Source organism: Macaca mulatta, chromosome 16 (genome assembly GCF_049350105.2).
Source record: "Macaca mulatta isolate MMU2019108-1 chromosome 16, T2T-MMU8v2.0, whole genome shotgun sequence".
NCBI classification, from domain to species: domain Eukaryota; kingdom Metazoa; phylum Chordata; class Mammalia; order Primates; family Cercopithecidae; genus Macaca; species Macaca mulatta.
In genome coordinates this window covers 73,493,532-73,514,384 of record NC_133421.1, presented here as the reverse complement: position 1 = coordinate 73,514,384, position 20,853 = coordinate 73,493,532, and the positions used below count along the sequence as shown (strand labels likewise).

At 52.4% G+C, this 20,853-nt stretch overlaps 3 protein-coding genes across 57 annotated transcripts in view; 2 read left to right on the top strand and 1 right to left on the bottom strand.

Annotated features, from left to right (window-relative positions):
* STRADA (STE20 related adaptor alpha) overlaps positions 1 to 15,822 on the top strand; it is a 39,254-nt gene extending 23,432 nt beyond the window's left edge. For 23 of the 50 annotated variants that reach the window (XM_077972407.1, XM_077972405.1, XM_077972397.1 and 20 more), the window contains 9 exons: positions 5,570 to 5,672; positions 6,150 to 6,271; positions 9,083 to 9,191; positions 9,303 to 9,426; positions 11,259 to 11,430; positions 11,941 to 12,045; positions 14,098 to 14,339; positions 14,633 to 14,675; positions 14,825 to 15,822. In XM_077972407.1, coding sequence (XP_077828533.1) covers positions 5,621 to 5,672; positions 6,150 to 6,271; positions 9,083 to 9,191; positions 9,303 to 9,426; positions 11,259 to 11,430; positions 11,941 to 12,045; positions 14,098 to 14,339; positions 14,633 to 14,675; positions 14,825 to 15,043 — 1,188 coding nt within the window. In that variant the 5' untranslated portion in view covers positions 5,570 to 5,620 and the 3' untranslated portion in view covers positions 15,044 to 15,822. Of the gene's footprint in view, positions 1 to 36; positions 156 to 5,569; positions 5,673 to 6,149; positions 6,272 to 9,082; positions 9,192 to 9,302; positions 9,427 to 11,258; positions 11,431 to 11,940; positions 12,046 to 14,097; positions 14,340 to 14,632; positions 14,676 to 14,824 lie in introns of all 50 variants that reach the window. The other 27 variants (XM_077972418.1, XM_077972412.1, XM_001116286.5 and 24 more) reach the window with 5 other exon arrangements.
* Positions 15,823 to 15,976: 154 nt separating this feature from the next.
* On the bottom strand, positions 15,977 to 18,449 carry LOC144335864 (uncharacterized). The gene has a single exon (XM_077972427.1). The coding sequence runs from the start codon at positions 18,250 to 18,252 to the stop codon at positions 17,473 to 17,475; it is 780 nt and encodes a 259-aa protein (XP_077828553.1). The 5' UTR covers positions 18,253 to 18,449; the 3' UTR covers positions 15,977 to 17,472.
* Positions 18,450 to 18,532: 83 nt separating this feature from the next.
* On the top strand, positions 18,533 to 20,853 carry LIMD2 (LIM domain containing 2). 6 transcript variants are annotated; one of them, XM_028835762.2, is made up of 5 exons: positions 18,533 to 18,626; positions 19,265 to 19,403; positions 19,591 to 19,632; positions 19,721 to 19,860; positions 19,945 to 20,853. In XM_028835762.2, exons 2-5 carry the CDS (start codon positions 19,362 to 19,364, stop codon positions 20,102 to 20,104), a joined length of 384 nt encoding a protein of 127 aa, XP_028691595.1. In that variant the 5' UTR covers positions 18,533 to 18,626; positions 19,265 to 19,361; the 3' UTR covers positions 20,105 to 20,853.

The window sequence follows — 20,853 nt, the reverse complement described above, 5'->3', positions numbered from 1 at the left end:
AAAGAACTTTCTTTTCTTTTCTTTTCTTTTTTTGAGACCGAGTCTCACTCTGTTGCCTAGGCTGGAGTGCAGTGGTGCAACCTCGGTTCACTGCAACCTCTGCCTCCTGGGTTCAAGCAGTTCTGCCTCAACCTCCCGAGTAGCTGGAATTACAGGTGTGTGCCATCATGCGCAGCTAATTTTTGTATTTTTAGTAGAGAATCTTTTCTGGTTTCACTATGTTGGCTGGTCTCAAACTCCTGACTTCAAGTGATCCACCTGACTCAGCCTCCCAAAGTGCTGGGATTACAGTCGTGAGCCACCGTGCCCAGTCAAGAACTTTCAAGAACTTCTTTTTTTTTCTTTTTTTTTGAGATGGAACTTCACTTTTGTTGCCCAGGCTGGAGTGCAATGGTGCAATCTCGGCTCACTGCAATGTCTGCCTCCCGGGTTCAAGTGATTCTCCTGCCTCAGCCTCCCAAGTAGCTGGGATTATAGACATGTGCCACCACACCCAGCTAATTTTTTGTATTCAGTAGAGACAGGGTTTCACCATGTTGGCCAGGCTGGTTTCAAACTCCTGACCTCAGATGATCCACCCGCCTCGGCCTCCCAAAGTGCTGGGATTACAGGCGTGAGCCACCATGCCTGGCCAAGAACTTACTTTCTTTTCTTTTCTTTTCTTTTCTTTTCTTTTCTTTCTTTCTTTCTTTCTTTCTTTCTTTCTTTCTTTCTTTCTTTCTTTCTTTCTTTCTCTTTCTTTCTTTCTTTCTTTCTTTTTCTTTCTCTTTCTTTCTTTCTCTTTCTTTCTTTCTTTCTTTCTTTCTTTCTTTCTTTCTTTCTTTCTTTCTTTCTTTCTTTCTTTCTTTCCCTTCCTTCCTTCCTTCCTTCCTTCCTTCCTTCCTTCCTTCCTTCCTTCCTTCCTTCCTTCCTTCCTTCCTTCCTTCTTTCTTTCTTTTCTTTTCTTTTCTTTTCTTTTCTTATTATTTTTTTGAAACGGAATGTCGCTCTGTCGCCCAGGCTGGAGTGCAGTGGCGCGATCTCAGCTCATTGCAAGCTCCGCCTCCCGAGTTCACGCCATTCTCCTGCCTCAGCCTCCCGAGTAGCTGGGACTACAGGCACCTGCTGCCATACCCGACTAATTTTTTATATTTTTAGTAGAGACGGGGTTTCACCATGTTGGCCAGGATGGGCTCGATCTCCTGATCTGCCTGCCTTGGCCTCCCAGAGTGCTGGGATTACAGGTGTGAGCCACCATGTCCGGCCCCCAGAACTTTATTTTCTAAAGGCCAGGTGTGGTGGCTCACACCTGTAAACCTAGCACTTTGGGAGGCTGAGGCAGGAGGAAGATTTGAGGACAGGAATTGGAGGCCAGCCTGGGCAACACAGTGAGACCCCATCTCTAAAAACAAAAAAACTAGCCAGGCATGGTGGCGCACACTGGTAGCCCTACCTACCCAGGAGGATAAGGCAGGAAAATCCCTTAAGCCCAGGAGTTCAAGGCTGCAGTGAACTAGGATAGTGCCATTGCACTCCAGCCTGGGAGACAGAGTGAGGCTCTGTCCCTAATTGAAAAAGAAAAAAAAAAAGATTAGCCTGGCATGGTGGCATATACCTGGGAGGCTGAGGTGGGAGGATCTGCTTGAGCCCCGGAGTTCGAGGCTGTAGTGAGCTATAATCATGCCACTGTACTCCAGCCTGGGTGACAGAGTGAGACCCTGTCTCAAAAAAAAAAAAAAAAAGAATTTTATTTTCTAAAACTAATACTTTTGGGTTAGTTTTAGTAGTTTTCTGTACTGCTAGAGAATAGAAATAAATATTTGTCAAGTTACTAGTTAAGCACATTGATAGTTTAATGAATCATTCCCTACCTAGGCTTAGCAAGAATGTGTCTTAGTGTATAGCCTAGTAGACAATATGTCTTATAAGCTTATATGCATGCCTGACAAGGAAAAGGGATATAATGAAGTATCTATCTGCCGGGCGTGGTGACTCACGCCTGTAATCCCAGCACTTTGGGAGGCTGAGGTGGGCGGATCACCTGAGGTCAGGAGTTTGAGACCAGCCTGGCCAACACAGTGAAACCCCGTCTTTACTAAAAATACAAAAAATTAGCCGGGCGTGGTATCATGCACCTGTAATCCCAGCTACTTGGGAGGCCAAGGGAGGAGAATCACTTGAACCCAGGAGGCAGAGGTTGCAGTGAGCCTATATCCCACTACTGCACTCCAGCCTGGGCAGCAGAGCGAGACTCTGTCTAAAAAAAAAAAAAACCTAGCCAGGCATGGTGGCTCGCGCCTGTAGTCCCAGCTACTTAGAAGGCTGAGGCAGGAGAATCGCTTGAACCCAAAAGGCAGAGGCTATAGTGAGCTGAGATCGTGCCATTGTACTCCAGCCTGGGTGACAGAGCGAGACTCTGTCTCAAAAATAAATAAATAAAATAAAGTTTAATGGTCCTAGAATTTATTTTGAGAGCATTAGAAAACACAGATAAGTATAAAAACCAGTATCAAAGCAACTTTAACTACTGATCAAGCTCTGCTTAGGAATCTCTGTTTCCTCTATTTTCTCTTTTCTATTTTATTTGTTGAACAGGAGAGTCACCAAAAAGTAGAGAGCAATAGAAGGAGTAGGAGAATAGGATGCACACGTATTGAATGTCTTATACACCAGGTAGCACTAAGCTCTTAACATGTTTTATCTCATCTAATAGAGACAACACTGTGAGATGGAAATTACTCAGCTGCTGATATAATGGAGATTCCAAGAGATCAGAGTGACTTGCCCAGGGTCACAGAACCAGTAATAGACCTGAGTTCAAATTCTGCCTCTGTATGGCCCATAAGCCTATGCTCTTTGCGTTATAGCATATGTTTTATTTAAAATAGCCTTTCCCAATTATCTTTCCCAAAATTCAACAGATGTTAGGCACAGAAGGTTCCCTAGACAGATCTCTTTGGGAAATGCTAGGTTAAACAAAGTTAATAAGTTTTCTTACTACAGAATTTCTCAGTGCCTTTAATATGGACGTATACTTTGTGATCCTCCATGAGAGAGTATGCTGCATTTCCTAACTTCATTGGACATGGAAAGTTTTTCTATCCAACTGGCAGAATCAGAGTTCCGTGGGGCCCACTTTGGGGAAATCCTGTACTGAAACAATAGGAAAATGGGCAAGAGACAGGAAGAGGCATTTTCATCTTGGAGAAAGCTCACACGACTGATAAATGTATGAAGAGATCCTTATCTTCCTTAGTAACCAGGGAAATGTAAATCAAATCCACAAGACTGGCGAAAATTAAGAAATCTGAAAATACCAATGTTGGGGAAAAGATAATAAGAACACATGTGGCTGGGCACGGTGGCTCATGCCTGTAATCTTAGCACTTTGTGAGACAAGCTGGGTGGATCACTTGAGGTCAGGAGTTCAAGACCAGCTGGGCAACATGGCAAAACGCCATCTCTACAAAAAAATACAAAACTTAGCCAGGCGTGGTGGTCCCAGCTACTTAGGAGGCTGAGTCAGGAGAACCGCTTGGACCCAGGAGGCGGAAGTTGCACTGAGCCGAGATCGTGCCACTGCACTCCAGCCTGGTGACAGAGTGAGACTCCGTCTTAAAAACAAAAACAAAAAAACACGTACGTCGCTGGTGGGAGTGTAAATTGGTATAACCATTTTGAAAAATAATTTGGCGTTGTCTCATAAAGTTGATTGTTCATATACTCTTGTCACCTAGCAATTCCATCCACTCCTAAGTACAAGCTTTAGTCAGGAGACATATTCAAACATGTTTATAGTAGCACAGTCCATAACAGCAGAACAGAAAAACAATCCAAATGACCCATCAATGTTGGAATGGGTAAACTGAGATATATTCATGTGATTAATATATTATACAGCAGTGAAAATGGGTGAACTACAGTGAAATACAACAATTTGGCCAAATCTTAGAAATATAAAAATTGATTAAATTAGAAATGGAATTTGGTGACAGGGCTTAATTTTGCTTGACTAGGTTCCTCTTATTGTCAGGGTAAGTGGTGAAGGAGACAGAGCCCACCTGGGGGTTTCTTTCTGCATCAGCGGCATCAGCTATTTTGAAACCACATACAGCCAGTAATCGCAGCTAGTTGGAAGGCTGAGGCAGGAGGATCAATTGAGCCCAGGAGTTCAAGGCCACAGTGAGCCAGGATCTCACCACTGCACTTTAGCCTGAGCGACAGAGAGAGACCCCATCGCTTAAAAACAACAGCAACAAATCAACAAATAAACCAGATACACGTGAAATGTCAGCCGACAGGGTGGCAGATTAATTTCACTGGCTTGGGCCTGGATCCTGTGCCGTGTACTCACGCTTTGATTTTTAGCAAGTCACTTAATCTCCTTGGCCCTCGTTTTTGTTAGTGAAAAGTGGAGATAAGATCTGTCCTGGCTACTTCACTGAGCTACGGAGGAGATCATGTGCAAAAGTATACCCTGGTCATCTAACAGGTATAGAGCACTGTCATCTTTATGGTTTCCTCTGCAGAGCCGCTTCCCAAAGAGTTGTTCAAGCACCGCCTTGTCAGAACACTCTCAGCTCGTGCTCTTCTGGATAGTGCTGGGCCAGGAGCCTCTCATACTTTCCCAAAGGACTTTTTCTGCCTGGAGGTCAGGTTTGTGAGTGTAGCACATGAAACATGAGCTGGCCCAGGTTTCTCCGTTTCAGTTAGATGTGCATCTAAAGAAAGAGAATCTAAAAAAAAAGAAAAGCAGTCACAGTCCCTAAATCATACACATAAATTTAGGTCTGGAAGAAGGAAACAGTCCATTAACCTGAAAGAAGAGCTGTTGGTCTGCTGTGTGTTTTGCACAAACTCAGACATGGTTGGACACCTTCCTCTAGGACCTCAGAGGCCAGAGTTGTGACACATCCTAAATGGCTAGACTCCAGCTTCACTCACAGCACACGTGGGCAGGAAAAAGGGAGCAGGCCACGTCGACTGCCTGGATGATGCCTGAGACCTGATAGCTCTGTGCCTTGCCTGCAGCTCAGGGCATCAGTGGTTCTCCCACTTCACTGGAAATGCAGGCAATGACTGGCCCGGGCTCTTGGTTTGCTAAAGAGGGGCTACTCCTGGCCACATTTTCACTAGAGCAAGATTCAGTATTTGACCTTTTGGGATCTTGTGGTCAGGACCTTAAAACTAGGATCCTAATGCATCAGGAAATTCAAGAGAACCCCTACCTCTCTACCTGCTTCTCTTTTCCAAACATGCTTTTATTCTCTAGACATCCCTTCTCCAAGTGAGAATTTCATAGGTTTTAGCAAATGCATTGATCGTTGGAAAGGACAAGCAGATTAACGGTTGATGGGAACAGGTCCTTGTCTCCCTGTTTATAGACAGCCCTAACACTTGTTCTGATATTAGTGCTGATTACTACACTGAATGTGATGTTTTGTTTCTCTTCAAATAGTGTTGGCACCAAGTCGGGATTTGTGTGTGTGTTTGGATGCCAGTCTCCTCGTGGGTCTGAATTACCACCTTCACCACACTCCCATCCCACCCCCAGTTTTCTCTACTAACCTATTTTTTTTTTCTTTTTTAGACCAATGATGCGAGCTCAGAGTCAATAGCATCCTTCTCTAAACAGGAGGTCATGAGTAGCTTTCTGCCAGAGGGAGGGTGTTACGAGCTGCTCACTGTGATAGGTATGCGCAGGCACCGTCCTTACTCTCCTGCTCTCCTGCTCCAGGGGCTGCTGCAGCTTTCTCAGCAGCCCCAGATGTGTGTACAGCAGAGGCTCTCCGCTAGTTAGGAGGATTCATGGGCACAGACTTGCTTCTGTGGGTCTCCTCTGTTTTTTCCTGCCGAGTATGGGAAGAGATCAAACTTCCAGGAGAGAAGCTCTTTTTGCCATCTTTCCTTTGTGGCTGCATGTTTCTGGTGTCCTGGCCACAGTGAGTCAGAAAGGTTGGCTGAGAAGGAACTGATGGGAGAAAAATCAAGAAATGTGAGCCATGAACGTAACAGTTAAATTCTGCTGGGAAAAGGAAAAAAAAAAAGTAACAGTAGTGAAAAATTTAACATTAAGTTTCTTTTGAAATCAAGTCCCTTTTTTAAGGAAAAATGTTTAAAAACCCTTTGTTGTTCTTGTCCTTGTGTATGGCATTCCTCTTTTCTTTTAGGCAAAGGATTTGAGGACCTGATGACTGTGAATCTAGCGAGGTACAAACCAACGGGAGAGTATGTGACTGTACGGAGGATTAACCTAGAAGCTTGTTCCAATGAGATGGTAACATTCTTGCAGGTAATAAACCATGAGTGTGTCACCTGGAGGGAGGGTGGGCTCTTGGCTCTGATAATAATTACAAGGAATTACAAAGAAATGAAGGGAGAGTAAACCTTCGGAAGTACGGAAGCTTTCAGTGGAGAATCCTGGCCATTTGGCACTAAGGACTGGGCTCAGGCTAATTTACATTTCACTTTTCTTCTCCAAACACTCCCTTCTGGCTCCTTTATTCATTTATTTATTATTTGGAGAGAAGCTAAGTAACTTGCTCATGGCAGAGGCAGGATTAAAATCCAGGCCATCTTCTTCCAGTTGCAAGGCGCCTGCCCTGCCACCAGTGGCCATCTTCTGGCTCTCAGCATCTTATTTGCCTGATGTTCCTTTCGTTTTCTTTTTCTTTTTCTTTTCTTTTTTTTTTTTTTTTTTTTTGAGACAGATTCTCACTCTGTCACCCAGGCTGGAGTGCAGTGGCACAATCTCAGCTCCTGGGTTCATGTGATTCTCCTGCCTTAGCCTCCCAAGTAGCTAGTACTATAGGCGCACACCACTGCGCCTGGCTAACTTTTTTTTTTTTTTTTTTTGAGACAGAGTCTCGCTCTGTTGTCCAGGCTGGAGTGCAGTGGCAAGATCTCTGCTCACTGCAAGCTCCACCTCCCAGGTTCACACCATCCTCCTGCCTCAGCCTCCCAAGTAGCTGAGACTACAGGCGCACGCTGCCACGCCCGGCTAATTTTTTTGTATTTTTAGTAGAGACGGAGTTTCACCGTATTAGCCAGGATGGTCTCGATCTCCTGACTTTATGATCCGCCTGCCTCGGCCTCCCAACCGGCTAACTTTTGTATTTTTAGTAAAGATGGGGTTTCTTCATGTTGGCCAGGCTGGTCTCAAACTCCTGACTTCAGGTGATCCGCCTGCCTTGGTCTCCCAAAGTGCTGTGATTATAAACGTGAGCCACCGCGTCTGGCTTCTTTTTTTTTTTTTTTGAGACAGGGTCTCATTTTATTGCCCTGGCTGGAGTACAGTGGCAGCAGCACAGCTCACTGCAGCCTTAACCTGCTAGGCTCAAGTGATTCTCCTGCCTCAGCCCCCCAAATAGCTGGGACTATAGGCACACCACACCTGGCTAATTTTTGTATTTTTTGTAGAGACAGGGTTTCACCATCTTGCCCAGGCTGGTCTCAAACTCCTGAGCTTGAGCAATCAAGTTGCTCCGGCCTCCCAAAGTGCTAGGATTACAGGTGTGAGTCACCATGTCCAGTCCTGACATTCCTTTCTATTCGAGAAGCAAGTAGCCACTGTCTTGTTAAACTGAGAGAGGGGCGAGGCATGGTAGCTCATGCCTGTAATCCCAACACTTTGGGAGGGTAAGGCAGGCAGATCACTTGAGCCCAAGAGTTTGAGATTGCACTACCAAACTCTAGCCTGGGTGATAGACTGAGTCCCTGGCTCAAAAAACAAAACAAAACAAAATGGAGAGAGACTGTGAGTCTAGTAAGTGCCTGGGAATTAGACTCTCCTTTCCTGATGCCAGCTTAGATTCAGAGCCTGGGACAGTTTTTCTTCAGTAGCGTTAGTTGCGCCCCTCCCCTCCTTCATTTACAACTTTTTCTAAATTGGTGGTTACCTGATGGTGCTCTAGGACCTGTTCATCTGTTCATAGTAGTTTGGTGGGTCTCAGCTGGCCTTTTCCTCCATCAACTATGTTTTCTTTCTTTCTTTTTTTATTTGAGACAAGGTCTGGCTCTGTTGCCTAGGCTGCAGTGCGGTGGTGCAATCACAGCTCACCACAGCCTCGACTTCTCCAGGCACAGGTGATTCTACCACTGAAGCTTCCAGAGTAGCTGGGACTAGAGGCGTGCACCACCATGCTCAACTAATTTTTTGTATGTTTAGTATAGATGGGGTTTCGCCATGTTGCCCAGGCTGGTCTTCAACTCTTGGGCTCAAGTGATCCACCGCCTCGCCTCCCAAAGTGCTGGGATTACAGGCGTGAGCCACCATGCCCGGCCATGTTTTCTTTTACAATAGAAACATAGTTTTGGGCTGGGCATGGTGGCTCATGCCTGTAATCCCAGCACTTTGGGAGGCCAAAGCAGGCCTAGGCAACATGGCGAAACCCTGTCTCTACAAAAAAATACAAAAAATTAGCTAGGTATGGTGACGTCCACCTGTGGTCGCAGCCACCAGCGAGGCTGAGGTGGGAGGATGACTTGAGCCTGGGAAGTTGAGGCTGCAGTGAGACAAGATCACACCACTGCACTCCAGCCTGGGTGACAGAGCAAGACCCTGTCTCAAAGAAAGAAAAAAGAAAAACATTTTTGGCCAGGTACAGTGGCTTGGTGGCTCACACCTGTAATCCTAGCACTTTGGGAGGCTGAGGCAGAAGGATTGCTTGAGCCCGGGAGTTTGAGACCAGCCTGGGCAACAACACAGTGAGACCTTGTCTCTCCAAATAACAACAACAAAATATTTTTTGTTTTCTTATCTTAAAGAGGAATTCTGTACGTTGACCCTTGAAATTGAGATAAGCTTGTAACTTCAGAAGTCTTCAGTCAAGAGTTTGCCTTCATCATCTCTGAGTCGGTGTGCTGGCACCCTCTGTTGTTGACAGTTTCCCTGTTTGGCAGAGGCAAAGCAGTGCTGGGTCCCTGCAGGGGCAGCAGGGCCTTGTTTTTCCTATGTTGACAGGCACCTGCTTAGGCTGCTCCTAGGACTCTGAGAACACCCAGAAAGTGCCAGGTCCCCCTATTGTCCATGCTGGCACCTTCGTGTTGAGCAGCATCCTTCAGGGCCATTTGGTTCTGACTTCAGCTTCATCATTGCTTCCAGGGTGAGCTGCATGTCTCCAAACTCTTCAACCATCCTAATATTGTGCCATATCGAGCCACTTTTATTGCAGACAATGAGCTGTGGGTTGTCACATCATTCATGGCATATGGTGAGTGGGAAAGGGTTCTTGGTAGAAAGGGGTTACTGGGACTCTGTTGTCAGATTGCCTGTTTTCCTCCTCCATTACCTTTCACTGCCTCCGTGCAATTCTTTTCTCCAGGTTCTGCAAAGGATCTCATCTGTACACACTTCATGGATGGCATGAATGAGCTGGCGATCGCTTACATTCTGCAGGGGGTCCTGAAGGCCCTCGACTACATCCACCACATGGGCTATGTACACAGGTGCGTTCTTAGGTGGCCTTTCCCATGATTAGAGTGGGTAGCTGTGCCCCTGAGCCTTCAGGTAAACAGGTGAAGTTTGACTAAAGTTAATGAAGCCAGAGTTTAAAATCAAGGATCTGGATTCTTGCTGAGGATCTCTTTGCTCTGAAAAGAAAAAGGGCCCAGCGTGGTGGCTCACACCTGTAATCCCAGCGCTTGGGAGGCCAAGGAGGGTGGATCACAAGGTCAGGAGTTCAAGACCAGCCTGGTCAACATAGTGAAACCCTGTCTCTACTAAAAATACAAAAATTAGCTGGGTGTGGTGGCACACGCTTGTAGTCCCAGCTACTAGGGAGGCTGAGGCAGGAGAATCGCTTGAACCCAGGAGGCGGAGGTTGCAGTGATTGGAGATCACACCATTATACTCCAGCCTAGGTGGCAGAGTGAGACTTTTATCTTAAAAAAAAAAAAAAAAAAAAAAAAGAAGGAGGATCTGGATTCTGACCTTGCCACTGACTTGGGGGATGGTCTAACAGGCTTCAGCCTGTTAATGCTGAAGCCACTGACTTTCTCTTTGCTGAGCAGCGTGGTCCTGAGTGTTGTGTGAGAGGAACATCTGATGTGGACCTTTGTACTCCACCCTCTGCCTCCTTTCTGTGCCCCAGAGTCAGTCTTATGCTGAGAGACCAGGGTGAAGACAGATAGCTTAGTAGATGGTGTCAGGAGATCAGCTCATAATAGGGAAAATGGTAAAACTGGACCCCTACCTAACTCCTCACACAGAGGAGGACTCCAGCTGGATTAAAGGCTTCTATGTAAAACGTAAAACTACAGACTTAAATAGAAGGAAATGTGAGAAAATGTTTTTGTGACCTGAAGCATATAATAATTTCTCAACATTTTAGAAGCACAAAACATAAGACAAAAGATTGATGAATTTGATTAGATCAAGAAGATTTCTATCCAATGCAAGATACAGTGAAAAAGGTGAAGAAACAAGTGACAGACCAGATGATATGAGCTTTGTCAACACAGGAGATTAGTAACAGGGAAATCTTGCAAATCAACAAGAAATGGACAGCAAAGCAAGAAAAATGGGTCAAAGATCAGAAGTCTACAAAAGAGGAAACCCCAAGACAAGCCCATCATGGGAAGAGCCACTCAAATCTTCAATCAGAGAAAAGCAAATGAAAAACAAGATGTCACCTTATGCACATGAGCCTGGCAGCAGGTGGGAGGATGGGCGAGTCCCAGTGTGGCAAGGACAGGGAGCCTCCTGTCCAGGTGGTGGAAGATGGCTAGTGCTGCCAGTCAGGGTTGTGGAACCAGAACCATCAATGCCACTTCTGGATGTACACCCTAAAGAAACCCTCATGCAGACCCATCAGGGGACATGTGTGGATGTCACCATTCACATGTGTGTTGGTTAGGGGTAGTGTGAGTGTTTGTCCCCAGAAGGGAGGCGGAGCTTCCAGTGAGCCGAGATCGCGCCACTGCACTCCAGCCTGGGTGACAGAGAGACGCCATCTCAAAAAAAAAAAAAAAAATTTAGCGGGGCGTGGTGGTGCATACCTGTAATCCCAGCTACTTGGATAGCTGAGGCATAGGGATTGCTTGAACCCAGGAGGCAGAGGTTGCGGTGTGCCTAGATTGAGCCACTGCACTCTAGCCTGGCAACAGAGTGAGACTCTATCTCAATAAAAACAAAAACATGGTTATGTATATGTAAAATACACATATACATGTATAACCCATGCACACAGGAGACAGCTGGCCGGGTGGAGCGTGTGAAGACCAAAAGTTTGTAGCAGGAGGGGCTCCTGCTCTCCATGACACCCTCCCTGCTTCCCCAGGAGTGTCAAAGCCAGCCACATCCTGATCTCTCTGGATGGGAAGGTCTACCTGTCTGGTTTGCGCAGCAACCTCAGCATGATAAGCCATGGGCAGCGGCAGCGAGTGGTCCACGATTTTCCAAAGTACAGTGTCAAGGTTCTGCCGTGGCTCAGCCCCGAGGTCCTCCAGCAGGTCTGTGCATGGGCCCAGAGGAGCTCCCCTACCCAACTCATGATTCCCAAGGGAGCGTTCAGGCATTGCCTGGGGTCGGGGGCTCTCAACCTCCCAGTGGGGTAAAGGGGTTCCTGGAGGTAGGGAGCCCTCAGCGTGGGCAGCGCCTGTCCATTGCAGATGGATGTGGTTCTTCCCAGGGGGTCCTAACCTCTACTGGATGCTATTTCAGCTCCCTTTAGGGACCCTTGGCACCCTATTAGAAGGGTGAGCATTTTGGAAATGTTTGCTGCTCTCTGGATCCCTGTGCTAAGCAGGAACCTAGGGCTGGCACTTGAGCTCCTTACAGAGCATCGCCAAACAGTTGCAGGTGGTAAAATAGCAGTTAGTCTTCAGTAGCACAGGCAAGGCGAGTCATTAGCAGCGGGTCCTGATTTGGAGACAGCCATCCTTTTCCTCTCCTAAGTTCTACCCTTTTTCTAAGAACAAAGACCAAATGGGGTCATCTGTGGCTTTTTGTTCCTGGCTTAGAATCTCCAGGGTTATGATGCCAAATCTGACATCTACAGTGTGGGAATCACAGCCTGTGAACTGGCAAACGGCCACGTCCCCTTTAAGGATATGCCTGCCACCCAGGTAAGCCTGCCGCCCATTGGTTTCCTTCTTGCCTGCCTGCCTTCCACAGATGTTCATTGAGTGTCTCTCACACTCAGGACACAGACCAGGAATACTAAGATGAAAGACCCTGTCTTTTCCTTCAAGAAGTCCCACCCAGTGGGGGATGGTGGACTCACTCTTTGTTTACTTCCTGTGGCAAATGCGGTGGTAAGGGAGGCCAGCTTGGGGAGGCGATCCCAGGAACAGGGGTGCAAATGGAGGCCCACACGCTACATGTCTATTTAAAACATATACATTAAGCTAACCAGTTTTTATAAATGTATAAAATATGTTCTATCCTCCTACTTGGATAAATATACCTGGAAGGTCAGTTTCTAATTTAGAATTCCCACAGTTCTCAGAGTTCCATGCCAACCACATTTCAGCCAACACCTTTGGAACCCCCATTCTGTAAGTTCAGCTTCTGTTCATGCCCCTCCAGATGCCTGTCCTCTGGCCACCCTCGGATCCAAGGGTGCACAGTCAGTGGCACAGTCTACCCTTGGGAAAACAGACCCAGGGAAGAGGCTTATCCAAGCCTCATTAAATCCAGAAAATGGATTTGGGGTCATTTGGGCAAGGATTACCTGGGTCCCAGGTACTTGGAGTATGGCCTAGAACTGGGATGGGGCAGGGTGCAGGCTCTGAGTAAGCCACTCCGGAACCCACAGGCTGCTTGCCCGGTGGTAGGGGCAGCTGGATGGTGGCCAGAGTGCAGCTCCCCAGAGCAGGGGCCCAGGGAGGTCCTGGGAGGAGGCAGCCTTGAGTTGGAAGGCAGACAGCAGTCACCTGTGTGGAGGAGGAACTAGGACACTCTTCTCGGCAGACAGCAGAATGTGCAGAGACCCAGAGTCTAGAAAACACAGGACCTGGAGAACAGCAAGGAGGTGTAAATGGTGTAAATGGCCAAGGTGCAGTGCTTCTTGGGGGCCGCCAGGTGACAGGCTGCAGAAGGAAGCAAGGGTACATTGTGAAGGGCTTTGATGCCACTTCAGAGCACTGGTTCCTGTCCTAAAGCCTGTGGAGCAGCACTGAGGATTGTAAGCACAGAAGTGACAGCATAAGATAGCTCATTTACAGAGATCAACCCAGCAGATGGATTAGATCCAGTAGATCGGTTAGCAGGGTATGGAAGTCTGTGTGAGGAATCTAGGAGATCTCAGTAAAATAATTCAGTGACAGAGGATGCTCAGGAAAGAATTGAAAGGTGACTGGGGGTAAACAAGAGGTCCAGGCCTAGAAGCAGCGCCGTCCACTAGAATTTGCTGCAGGGAAGGAGGGCTTCTGTGGCTGCGCTGTCCAGCGTGGCGGCCATGAGACTGTGTGGCTGTCGAGCATTTAGAAGGTGACCAGTGAGACCGAGGGACTGAATTTTAAACCTCATTTAAATCGAAATAGCCACAAGTGGCTAGTGGCTCTCACATTAGTGCAGCTCTAGAGCAATTTCCAGGTTTCTGGCTTGGACAGCTTATGCGGTCATGAGGACTTCCACGAGGACAACAGTCCCCAGATGGGGCTGGTTTTATGTGTTGAGTTAGGGTACTTTGGAACAGCCACCCCAGCCTGGCCTCCCTTTGGGCATCTTGCTCCCGTGTGGCCTGCTGCAGTGACAGCCCAGGCTGTGGCACTGCAGGGACTGCCTCTCAGACCTCATTGGATCCGCCTGGGCATGGCAGACAGCTGCGCTTCAAAGCAGGTTCATCTGGCTGCTCCTCCCCTCTAGGGTGAGGACTCTACAGTAAAAGGAATTTGATGCCTTGTAAAGGGAGAGGAAACTGTGAGCCCTGCTTTCCAGCCATGGCAAAAAGCGGGTACTTTTGTGCAACCCCTCTCCTTTCACGTTGGCCTGGCTAGGGCGGACCTGCCATGCCAGTGACCAGCGTTTCTTTGGGAAAATTGGACTTACTCCACTTCCATCTTTTTCTGCTCTCAAATGATCACATTTGTATATTGGGAAAAGTGTATTTGTGAAGAGACTCAGGCCTTCCAGGGACCCCCCTCCAGCCCAGGTCCTGGTTCTGTCCTCCCCAGATGCTGCTAGAGAAACTAAACGGCACAGTGCCCTGCCTGTTGGATACCAGCACCATCCCTGCCGAGGAGCTGACCATGAGCCCTTCGCGCTCAGTGGCCAACTCTGGCCTGAGTGACAGCCTGACCACCAGCACCCCACGGCCCTCCAATGGCGACTCGCCTTCCCACCCCTACCACCGAACCTTCTCCCCCTACTTCCACCACTTTGTGGAGCAGTGCCTTCAGCGCAACCCGGATGCCAGGTATTCCTGCTGGCCTGGGTCTGGGCTTCGGGAGAGCAGAGGGTGCTCAGGAGGGTAAGGCCAGGGTGTGAAGGGATGCACCTCTCAAAGGTTCTGCAGGGGAATCTGGAGCTATATACAGGAGGGATCAGCTCCTGGGTGTGTCAGAGGCCAGCTTGGGGAGCTCTGGCTACTGTTTCCCATGAGCTGAGGGAGAGGGAGAGGGGACCGGAGGCTGAGGTATAAGTGGCAGGATTTCAGGAAGCTGGGGACACGGCAGTGACGCTGCGGTCTCTCCTCCCCTTTCCCTCCAGGCCCAGTGCCAGCACCCTCCTGAACCACTCTTTCTTCAAGCAGGTACCGTAGCCCCTTCGTTCTGGTTCTGGTTCTAGTCATTCTGGTTCTAACGATTCACAATCCCTTTAGCTTTCTTTCCCCTCCCTTTGAATGAGAGAAATTACCCTGCTTCCGAAGCCCCTGAAAGGCACTGCTCCTTCCTCTCGTAGAGTTGGCTCCGACAGCCCGTCTGCCACCAGGCCATGGGTCCTTGCCCCATGGTGTCCTGGGACCCAGAGCAACAGGATCTGTCACCCACCTCTCTCTTCTCCCCCAGATCAAGCGACGTGCCTCAGAGGCTTTGCCTGAATTGCTTCGTCCTGTCACCCCCATCACCAATTTTGAGAGCAGCCAGTCTCAGGACCATAGTGGAATCTTTGGCCTGGTAACAAACCTGGAAGAGCTGGAGGTGGATGATTGGGAGTTCTGAGCCTCTGCAAACTGTGCGCATTCTCCAGCCAGGGACGCAGAACCTTCCTGAGGGCTGGCCACATTCCCGCCCTCCTGGGCAGATTGGGTAGAAAGGACATTCTTCCAGGAAAGTTGGCTGCTGACTGATTGGGAAAGAAATCCTGGAGAGACACTTCACTGCTCCAAGGCTTTTGGGACACAAGGAAATCTCAACAAGCAGGGATCAAGAGGGTCCAAAGCCGACATTCCCAGTCCTATGAGCTCAGGTGACCTCCTCTACAGAAGGAAGAGATGCTGCTCTAGCTCTGGGAGCCGAATTCCAAGCCCAGGGTTTGACTTCTTAACCCTGAGGACCGCCACCTCTTCCCAATGCTTGCGACCAGCCTCATTCTACTTAACTTTGCTCTCAGATCCTATAGGTCAGTGAAAGGGCAAGTAGTAAGCTACCTGCCTCCCTTCCCCTAGACCTCTCCCTCATAATTCCAGAGAAGGGTATTTCTGTCTGTTTAAGCACGGACTAAGGCTGGGACAGTCCATCCTTATCCCTTTTCTGGCTTGGGCCCTGACACCTAAGTCTTTCCCACGGTTTATGTGTGTGCCTCATTCCTTTCCCACCAAGAATCTATCTTAGCACCTCCTGCCAGCTGCCCTGGTGCTTTCTCCAAGGGCCATCAGTGTCTTGCCTAGCTTGAGGGCTTAAGTCCTTATGCTGTGTTAGTTTCGTTATCAGAACAAATTAAAATTTCCAGAGACCCTGCTGGAGAATGGCATTGTGTCTGCATCAGCGCAGGGGCTACAGGCTGCTTCCTGGTGTGTGTGCTTGCAGGGATGGCCGTGCTGCTCCAGGTGAGAGTCGTCCCGCCATCCAAGAGCAGGCCCATGGGTGCTCACGGAAGCTCAGCAGTGACCTCTTTCATTAGATAGACCAGTTTATTTGAAAACCCATAACAGATCTGTCTCTTAACTAAAATTTTAAGACTATGAATTTTAGCCTGTGGCCATCAAACCACTTTGGAGCTAAAAATGTCCAAAGATTGAGATTGAGGCAGAGGATGCTGGCGGCCTTTGGCAGGAAAGGAGGTAGAAGGGTTTGTCTTGCAACCTGACCTGGGTGTCTCCTTACCCTGGGTGCTAGCACCCAAAGAGCAGGAAACCTAAGAACCAGCCCCGCCCGTCCCTGCCATCCTGGCTGGCGCCAGTGAGTGTGAGCAAGGGGGTGCAAATATGAGTCTCCCTGCAGTGCTTCCAGGGCACACGGCTTACCCTTCTCCCAGTCTCTCAGGGGGAAGGCCCTCCCCCAGCTCAGGCACCTCAAATGCCCTCTAACCTAAAGCTGTTCTGAACCGTCAGATGCCCTTGCTTTCCATTTCCTCCCCAATTTTAACAGCAGTTTAAAGAAGAAAAGTAAGCTTCTTTGGGCAGTGAGAGGCTAAGGTGAAGGGAATGACACCCACCTTGGGCTAGGATGGGGCCTGGGGTGAGTGAGTGAGGAGTAGGGGGCCTCATTTCCGGTCCTCCTCCCCCTGCTTTAAACCTCAAATTCCCTTCGCCCTGCCCTGCCACCCCCCCACCCGACAGAGTCGCTCTGTCACCCAGGCTGGAGTGTACTGGCTTCATCTTGACTCACTGCAGCCTCCACCTCCCAGGTTCAAACAGTTCTCCTGCCTCAGCCTCCCAAGTAGCTAGGATTACAGGCACACACACCATGCCTGGATAATTTTCGTATTTTTAGTAGAGACGGGATTTCACCATGTTGGCCAGGCTGGTCTCGAACTTCTGACCTTGTGATCTGCCTGCCTCTGCCTCCCAAAGTGCTGGGACTAAAGGCGTGAGCCACCGCTGAGCCAAGTTCCCTTTTTTGTTTGTTTGTTTGTTTGTTTTAACGCTGGTTATCAGTTTCCTTTGCTTCCGGATGCCTTCTGCACCTTGCTCTCGGGGCATCCTCAATGCCCATCTGCAGCTTAGCCCACAGGCCCGTCCTGGGCAGGATGCTGGGGCCTCACTGTGCCCAGTGGCAGTGAGCCCTGCTCATGGTGCCCCCCGGTCTTCCTGTTTCTTGCATCAAGCAGCCCCTTTGGAGAATCGGACAGGTGTGGAAGCTTTCCCGAGAGGCAGCCACTTTAGAGGGTCTGACACTCCCCACTGGAGAGTCGGCCCACAGTGCAGGCAAAACGCAGATTTTCCTCTAGAGAGAACAGAAGGCTGGAGAGGAGACACGGAGCCGGTGCGTGGAGCCCGCCAGCCTGGGAAACAGCTGGGCGCTGGGGAAGCTGCAGCCTCCCTGCTCCCCTGCCAGGCATCGGGCGGGAGCTGTTCTGTTCCCTGTCAAGCGCGTGGGCCGCCAGTGCTATTCCTGCCACAGTGTGGGAAGGCTCTGGGCGCAGGGCTGTGCTTCCCGGAGCAGCTTCTAGCCTGATTTCAGGCCAAGCCACTCGGTCCCTGGTGCCCGGGAAGGCGCCGGCCTCGCCTTCTGTCTCTCGCCTGCTATGCCTCTGGCCTGCTGTGCGGCTGCAGGGAGGGAGCAGCTCTGCGGCCCGATCTCTGTCACCTCAGCTCTCTGGGCCGCGGCTTCCCCGTGAGAAATGAAGCGCGCTTGTTGGAGGGGCGGCCCCCAGGGGTCGCGGTTGCTGCCCACAGAATTCCGCCCCAGAAACACGTGAGGACTTGAAGCCTCAGGGGACGGGTGCTCCGGGAACCACGCATAGCGGCCTCCCCAGCCCGTCACAGGGTTGCAGAGGCGCCAAGGGCTGGTGGAGCCGCCGGGTCCTCGTGCAGGCTCCTCAGCGAGCCAGCGCCCCAGGCTCCCCGCAGCCTCGCGGCCGGGCCTGGGGACCGCGTGCCCGGGCGCTGCCTCCAGCCTCGTGGGCCGCAAGAGGGCGGGGGCGGCCCCTGGCGGCAGGAGGACTCGGCGGCCCGAGGGACCCTGGGCCAGGCTCCGGGGTCGCCCCGGCTGGGTCTCTGAGGCCCCAAAGCTCTGGGCGGGAATGGGGCGCCCGCGCCTGCGCGCGAGGCCACCCGGGGGAAACCGAAGCAGTGAATGGCCCAGGCCCAGCCCGGTTATCCCGGAGACAGGCCGGGAGTGCCCGGTGTCCTGCGACCGCAGCCGTCGCAGCCTGAACTCCTCCCCTCCCCGTGGGATGCGGAGCGCGGCCCTTCCATCCTGTCCCCGCCACCGTCGTTTCCCCATGCCGGGTCACCGTCGGGATGGACAGACGGCGCGGCCGGTGCCCAAGGCATGCGAGCGCGGGGCCCGCGGGGCGCTGAGGAGCCGGGAGCGCGGAGCCGGAGCTGGGGACAGACAAAGGCGGGGACGGCGGCGAGGGGAAGACAAAGCGCGGAGGGGGGTCGGCGGCGGCGCCCGGGCCCCGGAGGCGGCTCCGGGCGCGGCGGAGCCAATGGGCGGGCGCGGGGCGGGGGCCGGCGGGGGCGGCGCAGCGATAAGGCGGTGGCGGCGGCGGCCGCTCGGGGACCACTGGCAGCGGCGGTAGCTCGCGTCCGCGCCCTTATCGCACCCGTGTGCCCCCGGAGACAGATCCCGCCCCGCGGCCCAGGCCGGGCCTGGTGAGAGCCGCGGGGGGAGGGGCCGCGTCCGGCTCCGGAACCAGGGGAGGTGCCGAGGGGTGTGGGGTGAGGGCCACCCGTGGGGTCCCAGCGAGTCCGCGAGCCGCTCTGGCCCGGGGCGCACAGTCTCGAGTCCTCGCTTCAGGTCCGGCCCCCGGCTGGGCGGAGCCGAGACCCGCTGGCTGGGTTCGCGGCGTCGGGGTCTGGGGTCCGGTCCGCGCGGGGCCAGGTCCGGGACCGAGGGGCGGGGCGGGCGGGGACCTCGGGCGCTGTCCAGGGGCTGCCCAGCCGAGGCCTGGACGCCCGGGCGCGGCGCGGGGCAGTGAGGGCCGGGGTCAGGTCGGGGCAGCGGCTTCTCATCGCGGCCCCGCCTGTCCCGACCTCCCCTCACCCCAAGCGGGGTCCCCGCCCGCGGGGCGCACACGGCGGCTGCGCGGGAGCCCGCGGCCCCTCAGCTCCCGCTAACTTTGTTCTTCCGAGGGACGGTGCCACTCGGGACCCCGGCCTCTGGGGAGCAGGGGTGGGGGAGGTGGGGGAGGGGCGGAAGTGGCAAGACCAAGAGCAACAGGAAATGACTTAGGGAAAGTCCCAACCGCAATCCCCCCAGCCCCTGCCTGTCAACACCCCCCACCCTGCAGGCTGGGGCCGGACTGGCGGGGCCCTCCCGACTGACTTCCCCTTGCAGAACCCAGCGGGTGCCGCGTCTCCACCCGAGGCTTCCACCTCCAACAAGCCATGTTCCAGGCTGCAGGAGCCGCCCAGGCCACCCCCTCTCATGTAAGTGCCCGGCCGGGTGGGAGGACCCGCCAGACGGGAGCCTGGCCTGGGGAAAAGGGGAGAGGCTCCAGAGTTTGCCGGCCCCCTTTGCCCCCTGCGGCGCGTCCCTAGGCCTTGGGCTGATGGCTGCAGCCCTGGTCCAAGGCCTCCCGGAGCTGCTCCTGCCCTGACCGCCCCTCTCCCTCAGGATGCCAAAGGCGGCGGCAGCAGCACGGTGCAGCGCTCCAAGGTAGGGGCCTGGGGCCGGTGTGCGGGAGGAGGGGTGTGAGGGAGCGGGATGGGCACTGGGGCAGCACCTGGCTGAGCCTCCCGCACAGTCCTTCAGCCTGCGGGCCCAGGTGAAGGAGACCTGCGCCGCCTGCCAGAAGACCGTGTACCCCATGGAGCGGCTGGTGGCTGACAAGCTCATTTTCCACAACTCTTGCTTCTGCTGCAAGCACTGTCACACCAAGCTCAGGTGCGCCCCTGCCCTGCCCGCCCCCGCCTCGTCTGCCAACCCAGCCCCGACCTGGCCTGACCTGACGCCGTTTGGCTTCTGCAGCCTGGGCAGCTATGCCGCGCTGCACGGGGAGTTCTACTGCAAACCCCACTTCCAGCAGCTGTTTAAGAGCAAAGGCAACTACGACGAGGGGTTTGGCCGCAAGCAACACAAGGAGCTCTGGGCCCACAAGGAGGTGGACCCCGGCACCAAGACGGCCTGAGGCCTCTGCAACCTTCCACCCACTCTGCGGAGGGCCTGGAGCCGGCAGGGGGAAGATGGGAAGGAGGTGGAGCTGGGCTTGCGTGGGGGCCAGGTGGGAAGGGGATGAGGCTTGCTCAGGCGGAGGGGCCCAGGGCAGGGCTCTGCTCCAGGATTCCTTTCTTCCTCCTCCTCCCGCAGCCGGTGAGGGTTTGGGAACCAGGATTGGGGTCTGCCCACCACCCTGCTTCCTGCTTCGTTCAGCCACCATCCCCACCTTACCCCAGGACCCCCTGGGAGGCTCCCAAGCCCAGCTTCCCTATCTAGGTGCCTTTTCTCCAGCAAGGAGTCAGCATGCCCCGCTCAGGGTCCCAAGCTCCCTCACTGCCACCGGAGACAGTGTGGCCCCCACTTCTCCCCATCTACCTCTATCCTTAACCTGGTTCTGAGCCACGGAGACAGGGAGGAAGGAGCGCCACAGTGCCACCTGTTGGGCCTCATAAATGCCCCTGCAGCCCATGGGGGAGGGGATGGGGAAGTGGAGCCACCCTGCCTCTGCAGGGCAAGGCAGGGCCTGCCCCAGTGGGGCTTGGGACCATCTCGAACCACCAGCGTGGAGAAGCAGAAGCAAAAGCACTCACCAGGCTGCAGCCTCAGGCACTGGCAGGGGCTGGTGCGGCCCCACTCCCCTCCCCTACTCCCGTTTCTGCCCATCCTGACTGTTGTGACCAACCCCGTTTTAAACATGTTTCAATAGATGCAGATTCTCTA